Below are 19,597 nucleotides of genomic sequence, written 5' to 3' on the forward strand. Positions count from 1 at the left end.
TGTGACTCTCAAGCATATCCTTACTCTGATCCAAGCCATGACGAATAATCAATTACCCTTTTATTTTTTCGCCACGAGGCGTCTACACTTTTTTCTTTCTCATTAACACGTCAATTTGGTCAAATACGTTGCCTTCTACGCTTCTTTACAATAATCCCTTTCCATTACTCTAACTTCTACGCGTATGCCTACATACACTATACGCTTCGATCCATTTTATTATTCTTTTCTCCTTCTCCTTCATTAATTAATATTACTTCAAAATACATCAGTTAATCAAGTTGCTTAGCTTGCAACAAGTTGTAAATGATTGAACTGATTTAAATTCATTACTCACCACATTAATTTCACAAAAATGAATGAATGCTAGTACTTTTGTTTCAATAATGGTGTTTACTTTTCTTCCCTTTTCCCGTTTTCTTTATTCCAATAATATTAGGTATAACCACTATAATTAGCGTTGAATGTGCAAATTGTGAGGAGGAGGATGATAATAATAATGCTGAATAATAGGATTATTCTTGCCAAAATGTCAGGATATTTTTCGTTGACATTTAAAAGACCGAGCTGGCATTATTAGTAACCATAATCAAGGAGTTAGAAATAAAGAAAACAAAAGTATGTAGTAGCTAGTAGATTAGTAATAATAAGTACTAATTAGAATTTAGAAGTCCACCAGAAATGGTAAAAAAAGAACACGAATAAAAATTTGACATTTTCTTATCCAATTGGGGGATAGAAATTAGAAAATTCCAATTAATACGTAATACCATACATACTCTGACCATAGAAAATCGTGTTTTACACGGAGAAAGAAAGAAAAGTGAATGAGATTAAGATTAGATGAGATAAGAGTAGGCAATTATTCACATTTGACATTCCCACAATAAGAGTGAGCATGATGACCATAACCACCATTCACCGTGTGCGGGATTAATTAATGGCACGGCAACTGCACATTAATAAAATTAAATTAGAAAGAAAAAAAAAAAGAAGAAGGTAGAAAGTGCAGGGAGAGTAGAGGGGCATCACGTAGCATAGTTTTGACTTTGAAAAAGTCATGGGGAGGTGTTTTTTTCATGAGTTCTCTCTCTCTCTCTCTCTCTATATGTGTATGTGTATATGCTTTAGTTGACCGACTTTTGCTTTTGGTATGATAGGAAGTCACCACTACTCAACACTCAAACACTCACCACCGAGTCACCAACTCATATTCCTATATAAACACCCCCGAGCACACTTTTCTCTCATCCACTCATTCACTTCAATACAACACACACTGCTCTGTTCGTACTCTCTTTCTCTCTCTGTCTCTCTCTCTCTCTAGTTAATAAATTAAAGATGGCTTTGGAGGCTCTGAACTCTCCTACAGCTGCAGGAATCACTCCTTTCATTGCGAAGTTCCAAGATCAAGAAGAAGAAGAAGAAGAGCTTCATCAGCTGCGTGAGCCGTGGGCCAAGAGGAAGCGATCAAAACGACCGCGTTTCGAGAACCCTCCCACCGAAGAAGAGTACCTGGCTCTCTGCCTCATCATGTTAGCTCACAGCGGCAACAAGGTCACTGCCACTACTCTTAAGAACGAACAAACAGAGTCTTCATCTTCACAGCAACCACAAGAAGGATCATCGTCGCCGGCTCCGGAGATCAAGCTTACTCACAGGTGCACCGTCTGCAACAAGGCCTTCCCTTCTTACCAAGCACTCGGCGGACACAAGGCCAGCCACCGCAAATCATCCAATTCTGAAAACAACACCGCCGCCGCCGCCACCACAGCAGCTGCAGTCAACAGCGAAAACGTGTCAGCCTCCGCCACCACGAACGGCGGGCCAAGGATGCACGAGTGTTCCATATGTCACAAGTCTTTCCCTACCGGTCAGGCTTTAGGTGGCCACAAGCGCTGCCACTACGAAGGTGGCAACAACCACCACCACAACAACAACAACAATAGCAGCGCCGTGGCATCTTCCGAGGGCGGCGGCACCTCCTCCCAAAGCTTCCGTGGCTTTGACCTCAACCTGCCCGCTCCCCTGACCGAGTACTGGTCGCCGGCGGGGCTTGATGACGTCAGCGAAGCGAAGACAAAGAACAAGAAGAAGAAGGTTGAAGAGCAAGAAGTGGAAAGCCCTCTGCCGGTAGCCGCCGCGAAGAGGGCGCGTTTGTTTGAAGACGCTGATCAGAACTAAGCAGAAGGGATTCCGATTCTGCTTAATTGATTGAATTTGATTGTGAATATGAACGGACAGATATACATATACATGGATCGCACACAGATTCATTCAAATTCTTCAACTCACTAGTTTCCGGCCATGATTATTTTATTTGGTTTCTCGTTTTCTTTTCTATTTTTGGGATCGGATATGGATGGAGAATTCGAATTTTAGTTTCAGGGGATATGATTTAATTTGTTTCTACTACACCAATGCATTGATGTTTCTCTGTACAGACAAAATTTCTTCATTGCTTTTTGGACTGTACCTTCCTTCTCTCATCAATTCAATCTAACCATTTTTTTACCATTAGTTCTATGTATTAATATTTAATATTTTAATATATATTTCGTATAATATCCAATTTCTAGTGTACTGTATTAACTGTACTTTAAATGGAGTTATTATTATGAAGGTTATTAGAGTAACTAAAGGTCATTTAGTTTCTAATCAAAATGTTTTGGACACATAAACATCCACTGCATGCCGCGTGAACAACGCAGGGACAGCAGGGATGGACATATTCTTGTTTAAAAATTCACATTTTGACACCCTAAATGAACTGTACTGTCTCAATTATGAAATAACAGTACATATATAAAGGTGTTTTAGTATTTTAGCATATTTGAAATTAAAGCCTCGCTATCTATTTAGGTCTCACATAAATATTTTAGATGGAGATTTATTAGTTTAAAGTAAGGAGAAATTAAATTTTTAATAACAAGGTAAGGTTAAGGTACACTAATTATAATGAAAGGTCTAAAAACAAACAACAACAACAACTTGAAGATATAATTAGTTGTGCAATGCAACATCGTCCATGTTATAAGGTAAGGTGGGTTGAACTGAAAACCTTCCCATGTGGTTCGTGGCTTTAATGCACATGTTGTTATCATTATGCCGAATTCACAACTGCTTTAGTTTGTGGCTAATAAGGACACTTGTTATTGGGTTGGCAAATTAAATCTATCTACCCACTAATTAATTCCAACTCTTGGTACATATCCATAATCTGCTACTATTCCATTCCACAGGTACTTTTTCACTACACTGATATACACACTACTAATCAGAATAGTAATATTATGTCTTAATTAATTAAACTCTGGCAAGACGTGTGGGGAATGCTTGAACGTGCGGTGCAGTGTACTAATAATGCATTCAAGTAAGGTACGTTAATTGAGTTGTGAGCAAAGCAACTACTACATAATGTAATGTTAAATGTTATATAATTTTGAATGCCTAATTAGCGTTACGCGTTATATGGCCATATGAGAGAGAAAAAGAGAGGGTTCGTTCAATTAAGACAAGTTTGTGACTTAGCTTGGAGGAGTCTGAATCAATAATCCTAAATATGCCGTGCGTGTCGTGTTGTCAAAGTCGGTTCCTCCAAATACGGCCTTCACTTCTTATACACATTTATTCCTTTATTTATTTATTTATCTATTGCTAGCTCCACATACATACGCTATTCGCTGTTCATATGCTTGAGTGCAAAGAACCACTGCTTTATTTTGACATTCACCAATCATTCTTGTATTATAGTTTTTTAATTTCAGTATATTCGGAAACTTTAGCTTAAGAACTAAGGGAAAAAAAAGGAGACAATTATGAGAATTACGTACTATTGTTTAGAATATGATCAGTATTTCTTTTCTCTCTAATTTAACTATTACAAAGTTAATGATTGTTTCGTTTTATTTTCTAGATAAAATTGAAGACGAGGAAAGCATAATAAAAACTATAGGCTGGTTTATAAAGTATGTAGCAAACGTGTATAATATATATTCTTTAATGGTCATATATATGGATATACATGAGAGTGTGCATGACGAGGCTTCAAAGATTGTTTTTGTTAAATACTGAAAATTAAATATAGTTTAGAACACACTGAAAAGAGAAAGGTGCAAAGGTTTCGGTAAGATGTGAACAATTAGGAATTTGTGTCCTTTGCGTATGGAAGGTGAATATATGCATTAAGGAAAATGTTGCGTGCTTTTATCATTTCCCTCTTTAATTTTCCAAAAAGAAACAAAGCAGCTGCATGGGTCAAATACTGAGCTCTTTCAACGTTTTCAATAGTACTAGCTTAGATATTAATTATTACTACCAACTTCCCAAGAAACAAACAAAAACTGAATATTGATGATCATAATAATTGATTAATCATGGTGTAGTAATCTAAATAATAGAGAGAACTCGCGTGGTAAATAACATATAAAATGCATGCGGATTTGAACAAGTTGAATAAAATAAAAGACGTTGAAGTAAAAGACACGAGAAACGTGAAAGAAACAGCACTTTATTTTTCGCATTTGATCGTTTCTTGTATTATAATTGACATGAGATAATTGAAAAATCATTTATTTACAGGCATAGCACATTAAAATCAAAATACAAAGACATAAAATTATAGATGAAATATAGATAAAAATACTAAATTAATATATTTTGCGTCAATCATAACAGAAAAAATATATAAATACTATCAAAAGACATTATTTTTTTTATTATTTTAATTAACTTTTTATTATTATATTTTTTATTATTATATTTTTCTCAAATTTTTTTATTAAAAAATAATATTAAATTAAATTTTATAATTTATTCTAATATATTATTAAATAAAATAAAAAAATATTAAATTTTATATCTCTATATTTCAGTATTTTATTTTTCTGTTCTCATAACCAAACACTATTATCCATCTCGAATTTATTTATGATGCCACCCCTTCCGTCATTTTCTCATCACCATAGTGCAATTTTTGTAAAATTTCAATTTGTTTTCAAGTTTGTGTGTCGTGTGTACTATGGTGGTAAATTTTGACTAAATTGTAACATTATATTGTTGACTTTTGAATACTACTTTTAATCATCAACAAATAACTGCCAGGTACGTACGGTCAAGAGAAAAAACCAACGCACGAATTATATAAAATTCAGTTAGCAGCCCCTAGCTCCTTATATTATATTAATTTAGTAATTAATGAATTAATCCAACAAGATGATTTTTCGTGGAGGCTCTTTAATTTGTATCAAGTGGATGGATGGATATATAGGCATAATTCCATTTGGCCTAGTTGGTTTCAATTGGCAAAACCAAGTTAAACAGGGTGGTAATTAGGTCATCATATTAAGGCGATAATTAGAAAAGTTGGATGAATGAATTTGGTCTACGTCACAGTAGTACACAGAGTTTAGGTAGCTATTAGCTAAGTTCGTTGTTATCTACTGCTTTGCCCAGTTGCCTTTTCTCTATTTAATTAAATATATAAGATGGGTTTATCACTAAGTAATCGTTTGATTTGGCATAATTTAGTAGCTAGGTTTTGCTTTCATGTGGAGTTAGGTGTTAATATGTTAGCATTAACACGTGGAATGGCAAATAACCTCAAATTTCATAATATGACAACAAGGTTGAAGGCGATGTTAATTCAACTATATATCTGCTTACATATTTTGCATGTTTTTCGCTAGGTAATATCCATGTTCACTAATACGTTAGGCACCAAATTTCTTTTATATATTCACCTTCAAGTTTATCCACATAATCAGAGTAATTTAAAAGAACCAAACATAAAGAGTGTGACAATATCAAATTTGAGAGTAGCGATATCACTCACTATTTAGGTAGGAATATTACACAAAGACATATTATGTGCAAGACAATTAATTTCGGAAACGTTTGAATTTTGTTTTATATATACAATAATTTATTAGTCAATACCAAATTTTTTAGTGAAGTTTAAATTTTGGGTAATGTTAGATAATTAATGATTTTTTTGAATAACATGAACAATTGATCTTTAAAATGGTCCAATTCAAATAAAATATATTACACTCCAAATTACTCACCTAAATTTTAATATTAGAATAATTATCCACACATTTAATAAATTTAATATTCGATATATTAATTGTTCACATTGTTTAATATTTTCATTGTTAGATTTTTATTGGATTCATCCTTACTTCTTGGATTGAGAATACTAAAATAAAAAAATAGTATGTACAAGATTTCTGTTGGGTTTAATGCACATGGTGTTGGTGCTTTCTTTCGGACTTTGGATCTGGGTCATAGTGGGCATGGTCCTTATTAAGTTTCTGTTTGTCCGAGCTGTTATAAATGGGCTATGTCTTTGTGCTCTAATGGGCCTCTGCAAGAAAGCCAATGTTATTATTGGCCTAAAAGTGATTTTTATTTAGACGGGCCCAAAGTCACATTTCAAATAAAGCTACCTTACAAGTGAAGCCCAGTTCTACTAAAAATATCAAATGAAGCTCACAATCATTGGTCACCCTAACAATTAAAAAAGAAAAAGAAAAGAAGAGAACAGAGGAAGCCTACAATAAGAATACACGCAAAAAGAAAAAGTTTGGTTGGTGTAGCGATGAATTCACTAAGCAAATTTACTAAACTAGCCTTTAATTTGAGATTCTGAGATAGAGACTATTATGTTTGTTGGTTCAGATGTCGGTAATAAAATTTTTGTTTCTTTTTCCAAAATTTTAATATTTCAGTATTTCTAAAAAGTGAGGACACAGGGGATTAAAATTTTTAGAGATAGAAACTGAAATTTTAATAACATTTTATACCTAAAATACATTTTTTTCAATTAATTAATTCCAATTTTACTTTTTATACAAATTAAATTAGAATTTCATTCTTATTTCAATTTATGTCTCCCACTTTGCACCAAACAGAATACTGATATTTATTTCAATATCTGTTTCTTAGTCTCTATCTCTTTATTTTTCAGTCTCAATTTTCCTATTTTTATCTCTCTATCAATTAAAAATTCGAATTTTGATTTGCGTATACAATAAAAGATTGACGTAACACGAAAACAAAGAAAAAATAAATACACCTCTCCACTAAGCAAATTTGTTAATTTTAACCAAATCCTCTTCTTATATATCTATTAAAGTTGGTTATACAGTAGATAGTTAAAAGAGGGTGAGTTAGTTGCGTGTGTTTTGTATCCCGTATATGATAGTAGAAAATTAAGATAAAGGAGTCACATGTTACCAATAAGGCAGCTTTTCATATGTGCACTGAATCTACTGGGAAAAATAAAAGTTGTTGCCTTACCATCATCATTCATTTAAAAAAACATATCTAATTCTATACTATGTATATGGTTGGCTCTTTTATTTTCTTAGTTTTTCCATTGCACCTTAATAGCATCATATGCTTTTGTAGTACGAATATAGTTTGATTTTCTTATTTCTGTCATAAGCAGGAATCATGGAAAGCTATGCTTAATATAGTGCACCAACCATATCACGTTACACATTCAATTCACCCTGCGCCAACACGTTCCCCCTTATATTAAATTGAATAAAACACACTCACACGTATTAAAAGAACAACGTCATATGAATCAGGTAACGCATGCTACCATGCAATCATGCTCACAAAAGTAGTCATGCCACATTATTGCATATTATGTGCAAAAGATATCATATCATATCATATATCCCCACTTTGACGATTATAGCCATAATTAGAGTATTATTTCATGTCATAGCTTTGCATGATTATTACCCAGTTTCAAACAATCTTCTCATTCTATCTCCATACAACTCCTAAAGTTATTCATCCATCAACCACTGCCCATTTTTTTAATATAATATATCAACTCAAAGTATATTTAATTCTTGATAAGACAATAGTATGCTTTAGCATTTATAATTTCTATTATGGCTAAGCTAAGGGTATGATTAATTATTCTTTTACTGTACTGGCTAGCTAGCATACAGTTGCATGCAGCCAATGTTATTATATAAGCCATGTGAATTCTGGTACAAGCAAGGGAAAAAAAAAAGGGAGATGAATTAAGTTATGACCGTACAAAAATTTCTCTATGTGGCTGGTTTGTACATGATGAGTTTGTGAATGGCAAAGTTGTTTAATTTAGTCCAAGAAGGAAACAAGTAGTACCCTTTGGTAGCTAAGACACCAGGATTTATGCACAAAATCTGCAGCATTAAAACTGTTACAGGATTCTCACAATTCATTATGATTACACTGTCCCCCACCCCACTCAAATCTTTTTCTCACTATACACCATATCTTTGTAGACATAAATTGATAAATATACAGCAGATGATTGGTACACAAATTGACAACATACATTTTGGAAAAAAATATATATATGCTAGTAATCACTGCCCAGGTTTTTTCATCATTGTTTATCTTTTTTTGTAAAAAAAAAAATTTAACATTAATGTGTAAAGGGTTTAAAATCCATGTTAGGGAATAGGGGGGACCCTTTTTCCACAACTATGATAAGAGGGTTTATATTCTTTTGAGATATTAATTGTTAAAATTAGGCAATGTTTGGGAACTTTTTGGCACTGGGCGTGACCATTAGCCGTTGACTAATCCTTGTTGGGAATCTCACTAGTGTTGGGGTAATTTCTTTCACCTAAGTTAATTAAACTAATTATTATTATTATTATTATTATTATTATTATTATTATTATTATTATTATTATTATTATTATTATAGTCATGACACTCCATCACTACCATCTTTGAATTTGAACCAGCTAGCACAATCTCAAAGTTGGAAGAATCAAGTACTAGTGAAGGAATATACTTAAAAAAATATTAGAAGGGTGGAATATTTAGTATTTGTGGTGTGATACAGTCAGCAGCATGTGTATAATTTAGTTTTAGACATCTTCTTAAGACTTTAGGAAAAACATGGAAGGAAGGAAGGGGGACCTAAACATGTGCATGAGAGAGAGAGTGTGTGTTATTGTTTAAAGAGAAAAATATAGCAGACTATAGCACTATTATAGGGATGTGTTCAAAATGGAGAATATGATATATTCTTGGGTGATTCCATAATACAATGTGCTTCCTTCATCTATCTGGTCAAAAGCATGAACTGATCCACTGTTATTTTATTTATTTAAGAAACTTTAGTGAAATATATTTTGTACTAAAAGGATTAGTGAATAAATATTGCCTATCAGTTTTCTTTAAGTTTAATATTTTGTTAATATATTTGATTGATTTGACTTTTTGAACTATTTATTACTTTATTTATAAGATATCATATCATTTGAGGATTAAAAATTTAAAATCCATTAAGGGATTGGTGGATTTTCAACTAGTCCTCCGCGGCAGTTTAGAGTCTGCGTAATTAAATTATTAATTACATTTTTAAATATGCATGTAACTTTGAGACTTATGTTCACATGACACAAATTATTAGCAACATGATCAAAATAAAAGTAAAATATCATAATTTAACAGTTAATAACTACGAAAGTTAGGCATTCTATTCAATACCTCGGTCTATAGTAATTTTTTCTAATAAAAATTTTGAAAAAAAAATAATAATAGAAGACAAGATTTATATGGTTAATTTGAATATAGCAGAGTGAAATATTAGAAGGAGAAGGAGAAGTAGAAAAGCAAGAGAATGGTGCTTTTGTTGCCAACTGTCAAGTAATGAAAAGGAGAGAGTGAGAGTGATGATGAAAATGGTAGAAGAAGATTAGAACTGAATCAATGCTATGATATAAAGAAGATAACAGATACCAGTTAATGAGGTTTCATTAACTACTATTTACCATTACTCGCTCTTCTCTCCCAACCCAAAAAGAAAGGCTGTAGTGTCAGTTTTGGCGTGCTTAACACTCACCAATGTCCTGAATGTGCTTGCTTTCCTTTCCTTTCCCTTCCTTCTGAAATTGAATGTTCTGCTACTTACTTTCTTACCAAAAATTAATGAGCAAAATGCATTAGGAATGGTGTGGCAAACCAGCCAAAAAAGTGGTAACATTGAAGCTTGCAAGGTTCATGCAACATTTCTTATCACTTTGTCATTTTGTGCGTTTTCAGTGTGTGTGTGTGTGTGTATGTGTACTTTGGAGTGTGGAACCAACAACAATAACATGAACAAACAAAACAACACCAGATTCTCTGATGGGTTGTGCTGGTTTTTCTTAAAGCTTTTGGCTTGCTTGTGATTGTGATCGTGTGTGTGTTTGTGTCTCGGTTTGTTTGTTCTTCTGACTTGACAAACACACATAACACTGTCATGCACAGCAACAGTGTTGTGTTCCTGTTCTACTGAAACTCCAAACTCTCTGCTGTAAGATCTTAGGGCCACTCTTCTTTTACCTTCCTTTCTTCCCTCTCTCTCACTTTACTGTTTCTAGATGGTTTTTCTTGTTTCATCTCCACCTTCAGTGTTGTATATTATTTTATTGTTTTTTAACCTCTCTAGTTAGTGGTTATTTTAGCTTCAAATTTGGCAGATTTTCTTTATTTCTGTGTGCCTTTTTTTTGTTGGTAGTAAGTTGTAGTTGTATATATATATATTTCCCTCAGTTGCAAAAAAAAAAAAAGGGTCTTGGTCTTGGGTTTTGTAGGGAACTACACGGAGAGTGAAGTTTGGTGCCTGTCCTTGTGATTTATTTGCCAGTTTGATTCAAGGCACATACTTCTTTCATGTGGGGTGGAGGGTTTGACACCACACACACCATAAAGTTATGATCTTGCTTTCATTATTTTACTTGATTTGTGTGATCCACATTCTGGTGGATTCCAATGGGTTTTTCCAGCTAGAATTTGTTTATGATTATATTCTTGCAAGTAGGAGTAGCTGCTAATGTTTGATTGTTACATTAATTAACACCATATTCTGTGATCTAGTTCATTTATTCCATGCTTAACAATAAGATGCTTTCTGTCTACAGTTTTGGTGGTTTATTTCTTCTGATACCAAGATGCTGTTTTCGGTTGCAGGTTTTCAAACTTCAACGGTAAAAGAGAAAAAAAGAAGAAGAAAAGGAGTGGCTTAAAAAAATAAATCATTGTTGCAAGTATAAGAAGATAGGTAGATATATACGTGTTGGATTTGGAACTTGTAGCTTTAGAGGCACTAGATGATGGTGTTGGTGTTGTGAATCTTGAAGTGGCTTTAAAAAAAGGAAGAAAAGGGAACAGAGGAATCAGAAAGTGAAAAGGATAAAAGAAATTATGGGAAAGTGAGGTGGAGTCAGATTTGTGTGTGTGGTGTGTGTCTGATTTGAGAATTGTTTAGTGAGACTAGTCTGTTGGCTATGTCCCCTGAGCTGACTCGGTGCGCCCGGACTCCGTGGGCTTTGCCGACGACCAAGGAAACAAACTCTTACTGCCTTCTCTTCCCATTTAAGAGAACCTTTACTTAAAAAATTGGACAATCCCCATCTTAGAACATTTTCTTACATATATAATTATATACCACTCTCTCTTTGATTCAGCTTCTGCCTTTGTTTGCTGTCAAGATTCGGTCACACTCCTTTGGTATTTAAGCTGTTCCTCCACATACCATTTCTTTATTACTCACTGAAAACCAAGAACCTTGGATGCATATCTCACTGTGAGTTGGCTGGGGTAGTAGACTCTTCTCTTTCCTTATCTGGTAAATCTTCATACATAGAGAGGGATGTTTGGTGGACCTAACCGGAGCTTGTTGGACTTTGCATTCAGCTTTTGATTGGTGGAGAGTGGTCTTTTTCTTCTTTGAGTTGTCATCTTCAGAGAGGAAGCAGATCTTATATTGTTAAAGATGAAGTTCATGAAACTTGGTTCTAAGCCAGATACCTTTCAGACTGATGGGAACAATGTCAGGTCAGATTATTCTTGTCTTCCTTATACACATTCTTGTTTGCTTCTGTTTTGTGGCTATGATGTGAAGTACATTGTTTGATTGTAATGGTTTTTGTTCTCTTTGCTCCGTTTTAAAATATATTATTATGATTTCATTCTCCTCCCCAATCTCTCTGATTAGTCCTTGAAGGTCAATTTCAGTGATTGAGGGAATGTGTTGTGTTTGGTTGCTTCAAGTACACAGAAAAATAGTCTGATTATGCTTAGTTCCTGATTCATTGCTCTTGAAAATGGAAAATTCAATAAACAAAGCCTCTTCCCTTCATTCCAGATCCATATAAAATGTAGGAATGTGAATAGCCTGTATAAAATAAAATCTAAGTGGGAAAATTATGGTTTGATTAAAACATCTTAGTTTATTGTACTTTATTATTATCCACCTCTTAACAAGTTGCATTTCATGTCCAGGTATGTGGCCAGTGAGTTGGTATCAGATATCATTGTTAGTGTTGGGGATGTAAAGTTTTATTTACATAAGGTATGCATCAAACCAGTAAAATATATACATCAATGGATCTGTCTTTTGATATCATATGTTACTGATATTTGAAATGTTCATCCATGTAGTTCCCTCTTCTATCAAAGAGTGCTCGCTTACAGAAGATGATCTCCCTCAGTAATGAAGAAAATGTAGATGATGTCCAAATTGGTGACATTCCGGGAGGCGCAAGTGCCTTCGAGATATGTGCTAAGTTCTGCTATGGGATGACAGTTACCCTGAATGCTTACAATGTAATAGCAACTCGATGTGCAGCAGAGTACCTTGGAATGCATGAGACAATTGAGAAAGGAAACCTCATTTACAAGATTGATGTTTTCCTTAGCTCTAGCATTTTCCGTAGTTGGAAGGATTCGATCATACTTCTTCAGACTTCAAAGTCTATGCTACCATTGGCTGAGGACTTAAAGGTGGTGAGCCATTGCATTGAATCTATAGCCAACAAGGCATGTGTTGATGTATCCAAAGTTGACTGGTCTTACTCCTACAACCGGAGAAAGCTTCCGGAGGAAAATGGGATCGATTCAGATCCGAACGAAATCAGAACTCGGATAGTACCAAAAGACTGGTGGGTTGAAGATCTATGTGAGCTTGAAGTTGATTTGTACAAGTCTGTAATTACAAGTATTAAAAGCAAGGGAGTTCAGCCTAATGAGGTAATTGGTGAAGCTTTGAAAGCTTATGCTTACAGAAGATTACCAAGTTTCACCAAGGGAATGATCTCCTGTGGAGACATATCAAAGCAACGGCTAATAGTCGAAACAATCCTATGGTTGTTACCTACTGAGAAAGGCAGCATCTCTTGTAGGTTCTTACTCAAGTTGTTAAAAGCTGCCATTTTCGTAGAGTTAGGGGATAAGGCTAAAGAAGAGCTTGTAAGGAGAATTGGGCAGCAACTGGAGGAGGCTTCTGTTAGTGATATTTTGATTCGAGCACCGGATAAAGAAACTACAATCTATGATGTCAGTATAGTCCAGAAAATTTTAAGAGAGTTCTTCATGAAAAATCACAACACTGAGATCGAATCAATAGGTGCTGGTGAGCTTGTGGGGATAAGAAATCCCGGGATTTTATCCGATGCTTCCAAGCTTATGGTTGCAAAACTCATAGATGGATACCTTGCCGAAGTTGCAAAGGATCCCAATTTACCTTTGTCAGATTTTGTTGATCTTGCTGATCTAGTGTCGAGCATCTCTCGTCCTACTCACGATGGCCTTTACAGGGCCATCGACACGTATCTTAAGGTAACAGTTTTCGATTCAATTCGCCTATTACATTATAGTTTAGCTATAAAGTATGCATCTATACTAGTAGTTAACATTTAACACTATTTAAGAAAGTTGTTTGTGGAACTAACTAGTGCAATTTTGTTTATTTCAAACTTGCTTTATAATGCTACAGGAGCACCCTGGGATCAGCAAAGGTGACAAAAAGAGGATTTGCAAACTAATGGATTGCAGAAAACTGTCTGTTGATGCCTGCATGCATGCAGTGCAAAATGAGAGGCTACCATTGCGAGTTGTTGTGCAGGTACTTTACTTTGAGCAGGTAAGGAGTGCTGCATCATCCGGTACCAGCACGCCCGACATACCTAAAGGACACAAGGATTTGAGCAATGTATCTAACGCTAGCTCGAGGTCCGGGACAACCAATCCGGAAGACGAATTGGATGCTGTGGCCACAGCTGAGGAGCTGAAGGCATTAAGAAGGGAACTTGCATCATTGAGGATGAGCAATGGTGGTGGTGGTAATGAGAAAGATGTAGATATCAAACCAAACATGGACAAAGCTGTGATTGGAAAGATGAAAGGGTTGCTCAGGTCAAAGAAGTCATTCATAAAGAAATGGGCCAGCAAAGGAGGACAAGGTGAAAATAGTGGCTCTGATTCATCAGATAGTATTGGTTCTGCTAATCCAGAAGAAGTTAAATCCACTCCATCCAGAAATAGGAGACATTCAGTTTCATGAAATTAAGTTTGGTGTATTTTCTTTGCCTCTTTTTTGTTTTTGTTTTTGCTTGTTTCTTTTGCTTAGTTTCTTATGCCAAACATGACCCCAACACTAAGGTACATATAGTTTAAAAATAGCAGAATTGTGTAGATTGGAAAATCATGTAACCATGACATCATTATCCTATGAAATTGAAAGTAGCTATATTATTTAATTGCAATCAAGTTAGTTACCTTGTCTCATAAGAGCAGTTACTGACAACTTATTAATATCTCATGTGCTAATATTCTTGCCTAATGTCAGATTAAATTCTTATAATGTTGAGAATCAAGATATAAGTGGGTGGGATGCTTGATACCACATGTGTTAACAATTTTGTGGAACTGCAAGCTTGTGCTGGATCCATTATTTTGAGCCATTAAGTCAAAACCACTTATTGATTTGCATATAATAATTTTTAACGGCTACTTGTAGATTCTTATATAAGATTCAAAGTTTTTTTTTTCCCTTTTTACTTGACAATGATGATAATCCGAAGTGAGACTTCCAACATTACAATATGGACAAAAAATAACAACTCAGTTCAGCTGTTAGTGCTCTTAATAAATTGTAATTTAACTATGACCCCATTATTTGTTTTGCTTATCTATCATTACATCAAAATGATACAAAAGTTGCTCCCGTAAAATCCACACAAACATGCTTCAAAATGCACGTCACAACTCACAACCATTCTTAATTAATTAATTAATTAGTATAGTCATCCGGCACCCATTAATCGCATACAAAGCTTTCTAGTGATTACAATAATACTAACAAAATCAAGGTTAACACTTGTCCTTAGGCCAAGGCCACATAATTGTGCCGCGGCAGCAAGTAATAAAACTCTATATAAATATTTTATGAAAATAATAGAGATATCCAATAGTTACTATGCTTCAATAGCATCTAATTGTATCTTTCATCACACTTCGTTTATGTCCAAGGTTTGACTTTAATTTGGTTCATTGGAGCCACTAGAAAAATCTTGATTAAAATTGAATCGTTGATTACAAAGGAGTGGTGGCAGAAGTTTATCAAGACTGTAAGTTTGGTTATTTATACATTTTCATATCTTTTATAAAGATGTGATGAAATTGAACTCATTTAAAAGAAAGGTCAAATTGATTGAAAGGTGCCTGCATAACAATAACGACCAATTATGCATGTGTCTTCTTAATGCATTGAAGGGACACAGATTCTAAGGTGTTTAATTTCCTCTCTAATCCTAAGTTTTGAAATGTGTAGGGCCTAATCAAATTGAGTTAATTATAATCTATGAGGACCGGATCAGATCGGATTCTCTCCTCTAATTTTAAATTAGTATTTTTATATGCAATAATATTACGAAAATATAATTTTTTTAAAATTATAGTCTACTTTATTTTGACAGTATAAATTATGCATGACACAAAAGATTTATAAAATTAAATTATTTTTTAACAAAAAAGTTGTAAATTGACAAAAGTTTTTGACTAAAAAGACTAAGGTATCTGTAAATAAAAAAATCAAATAATAAGATTTTTAGTTATTATTTTTATTAATAATTAATTTTAATATTCGTTATCTAAAATTTAAAATAATTTGATGTATATACTTTTATATTTAATTAGGTGTTAAGTTTGTTGCACAAATAAAAATAATTAATTTTATACTTGCTATTTAAAAATAATATTTTTTCTCTATATGTATATAAAAATATAATTAAATATTAGCATAAAGAAATTATATATACTGTTAGTTATAAAAATTAATTCAAAATTATTTTTTTTAAACAATTGATTCTTAATTCTAACTTTTAATTATAACATTAGTATTCTCTCAAAATTATATATAATAAATATTTAAAATTAAAGAAGAGAAATAAAAATATAAATTAAAAAGATAAGCAATGAAAATTTAAAACTAATAAAAAACTAAAAAATTATGTATATAATAATAATAATAATAACATTTTTTATTTAAATTATATTATTTTGTTAATTTTGTTTTCTATAGAATAGAAAGATAGAAAAAATAAAAAATAAGAGAAAAAAAAGAGAAAGATAAAGATGAAGAATGAGAGTGAAAGTTTGTTAATTTTGGAAGAAAAAAAATTATTTTAATTGTAAAAAATATCGGATGATATATTTTGATTTGTTAAATTACTAATATAAAATAATAATTATATATATAGTAAAAATAGTAGAGAGAAATGGAAAAATAGAGAGAGGTAGATGAGAGAATTTAAGAAGGGAGTTTATTAATTTTGAAAAAAAATATTTTCTCTCAATTTTAATAAGAGAGTGTCATGTGATATATTTGATTATTAAATTAAATAGTAATATATGATACATAATATATGTATATTTTAATTTCAATTTTAATATTTTAATTTTAATTTTAATACAATTAAAGAAGGTAATGTTGCACATTTTGATTGTCAAATTAATAATTAGTCATTGATATTGATGATGGTATATAAAATAGATAGAGTGGTGGAAGGAATGAGAGAAATCGAGAAAGGAATGAGGGAGTGACATGTGGCACATTTTGATTGTAAAATTAGTAAGGAGGAGGAAAAAATTCTTTAAGTTTGAAGAGAAAAATTTGATTTAAATTGTAATGAGAAAGTGACATGTGGGACATTTTGATTATAAAATTAGTAAGAGGAAAAGATTTGATTTCAATTACAATGAGAGAGTAACATATAACATATTTTGGTTGTAAAATTAATAAGGAAGAGAGAAAAATTTTTTAATTTAAAAAAATTTAATTTAATTATAATAAAAAAATGACATGTGATATATTTTTATTATAAAATAAAAAATATATAATAGATATATTAAAAAATTGATACCGTGGTTGAATCACATTTATTAATTAGTCACCCAAAAAAAATCACATTTATTAATTAAGCCACATAAGAATTAAGATGAGATGCATGTAATATAACGAGCTGCTAAAAAAATTAAACTAAATAATAGGAATCTAATTCTCCGCAAAGAAAATTGATGTTGGAAAAGACGACGTTAAACACTTGTGATTAGAATGCAAGTTTTGGATAAAGATGCCAATTGCCACGTATCCAACTTGGTTCTGTAATTTCTATGCTCCACTATATATTCATGTCCAGATCATCATCAACTTGTCATTATCGCTTTTCTTTAGTTGGAATCAGTTCACTCTATACTATAGGGAAATTTTGAAATGAAGGTAAATAATAAATAAAAGATGAATGGAGAATTATTTAGGAGAAAAAAGAAAAAGAAAAATAAAAGCTGGTGTATAAATGTAATTTACGTTGATACAAACTGGGAATCCAAGTGGCGGAGAATTCCCAAAAATTGCGGAGAACCTGAGCAGAGCAGATATTATATGATACCCATTTCTTTGGAATCCTTCCTAGTTCCTCTTAGCTGCACCCCTACAAACTAGAGTAATAAATAAAAAATTAAACATATATAATTTTTAATCCTTTTAGTTTCTACTATAATATAGTTATGATTGATGCAATAATACATAATTAAATATATAACGATACTAAGTGTAGATAAAAAGTCAAATATAAAATTAGTTATATGTGTAAAATATAAATTAAATAAAAAAAATTTACGGAACAGTAATTTTTATGTTTTGTAGTCAATATTTAATTATAAAAAAATAAGTAATTTTTTATTATTAAATATAATTTTACACCATTAAAAATATTATTAATAATTAATTAATAATTATAAAATATAAAAATTACTGTCTTCTAATATTTTTTAATTAAATAATACAAAAATATTTTTTATATATTAAAATTAGTTATTAATATGTATTTATATTTTATAATGTATTTTATAATGATGGCGAGGATGATTTAATATAACGTTGAGACGGAAAATGAATATTTTAATCCGTTTATATAGTAAGGATGGGTAACAGAATGAGTGTAGTCGATAAAAGAAAAGAGGATGAGCTGCAATGGATGCCGTGTGCTACGAAAAGGGTGCAGCGAAGAGTGCATGCTACGACATTGCCTGGTGTGGATACAGGACAATCCACGAGCACAGGGTTACGCCACCCTCTTCGTCGCCAAGTTCTTCGGCCGCGCCAACCTCATGTCTTTCCTTTCCTCCGTTCCCACCAACCACAGATCCGGTAATTTATTTTCTAGTTAAATAGTTTAACTGAGAGAACCGTTAAATAATTTAACATATCATATTTTATTATTGACAGCATTGTTTCAGTCACTGCTATATGAGGCAGTGGGTCGTACCATAAATCCGGTGAGTGGGGCAGTGGGGCTGCTCTCGACAGGCAACTGGCATCTCTGCCAGTCCGCGGTGGACAAGGTGCTGCGAGGGGGCGGCGCCGCCTTGACGGAAAGTAGTGATCATTTGAAAGAAGCAGAATCAGAAGAGAGAATTGAATCAAAGAAGCAACCAGCCAGCAGCACAACAACTACTCATCATTGGCCTTCTCAAACGACTGAAACCAAGCTGCTTACGCTTTTCTTATGACCTTCAATTTTCAGATTTGCTACCAACATGCTTAATGCCTTTAATTAACAACTTATGACTAATCTATATATAACCAATAAATGAACTTATATTCATCATCAAGAATGTTATTTTCTTCAATCTTTGCTTCCCGACTACCGCATCCATATTAGTCCATCCAATTTTATGTAAAAATATCTCTAGAATTAAAATTTCAGAGTTAAAATCTTATCTCCGTTTTTCTCCTAATATGTGATGACGTTCATTTCGCATCTAGTCGTAGCAAGTGGGAGATTTTTCCATGCATGGTTTAGTATGATCATGTCATGGGGCCAGCAACTCGTCCATCATGGATAGACTGAATTTCATTTGCTTTAATTTGCCGAGTGCTAAATTAAAATAACAATATTGCAAGAGATGTGTAAATAAAAGTTAAAGTGGTAGGAAATAATTCTAATGAACTTTATCCAAGTGAATCTTGAAGAATAATAGTTAAAAAATGGGACTTGTATATATTATCACACATCAAATATGACATCTGCATCACTCACAATGTGTACGGTAGTGGCTTCTGCTTGTTGTGGTAAGGCAAAAATATAAGACTTGTATTGCGTGTACAGAAATGTGAATGTGAATACTGAATACCACTGCCCCTTCACTTCTTCCAAGAGTCATTTACTTATTTAAATCAAATATTGCTTACAAATGATATTTGTATCAACTTTTGTATTTGTATTGATCATTTTTTTTTCACATG

At 32.8% G+C, this 19,597-nt stretch overlaps 3 protein-coding genes across 4 annotated transcripts; all 3 read left to right on the forward strand.

Annotated features, from left to right (window-relative positions):
• Nucleotides 1–1,186: 1,186 nt before the first annotated feature.
• LOC130950632 (zinc finger protein ZAT10-like) lies at nt 1,187–2,520 on the forward strand. The gene has a single exon (XM_057879185.1). It carries the CDS (start codon nt 1,342–1,344, stop codon nt 2,182–2,184), a length of 843 nt encoding a protein of 280 aa, XP_057735168.1. The 5' UTR covers nt 1,187–1,341; the 3' UTR covers nt 2,185–2,520.
• Nucleotides 2,521–9,655: 7,135 nt separating this feature from the next.
• Nucleotides 9,656–14,555, forward strand: LOC130947559 (BTB/POZ domain-containing protein NPY2). Of its 2 annotated transcripts, none has more exons than XM_057876260.1 (5): nt 9,656–10,025; nt 10,981–11,847; nt 12,295–12,364; nt 12,454–13,629; nt 13,787–14,555. In XM_057876260.1, exons 2-5 carry the CDS (start codon nt 11,786–11,788, stop codon nt 14,351–14,353), a joined length of 1,875 nt encoding a protein of 624 aa, XP_057732243.1. In that variant the 5' UTR covers nt 9,656–10,025; nt 10,981–11,785; the 3' UTR covers nt 14,354–14,555. The 2 variants fall into 2 exon arrangements, with proteins under 2 accessions (XP_057732243.1, XP_057732244.1); XM_057876261.1 differs by lacking the exon at nt 9,656–10,025 and adding an exon at nt 10,569–10,721.
• Nucleotides 14,556–18,294: 3,739 nt separating this feature from the next.
• LOC130951327 (LOB domain-containing protein 38-like) lies at nt 18,295–18,966 on the forward strand. The gene is made up of 2 exons (XM_057879981.1): nt 18,295–18,499; nt 18,578–18,966. Exons 1-2 carry the CDS (start codon nt 18,313–18,315, stop codon nt 18,859–18,861), a joined length of 471 nt encoding a protein of 156 aa, XP_057735964.1. The 5' UTR covers nt 18,295–18,312; the 3' UTR covers nt 18,862–18,966.
• Nucleotides 18,967–19,597: the final 631 nt, after the last annotated feature.

This window comes from Arachis stenosperma, chromosome 9 (assembly GCF_014773155.1).
Source record: "Arachis stenosperma cultivar V10309 chromosome 9, arast.V10309.gnm1.PFL2, whole genome shotgun sequence".
Lineage (NCBI taxonomy): Eukaryota > Viridiplantae > Streptophyta > Magnoliopsida > Fabales > Fabaceae > Arachis > Arachis stenosperma.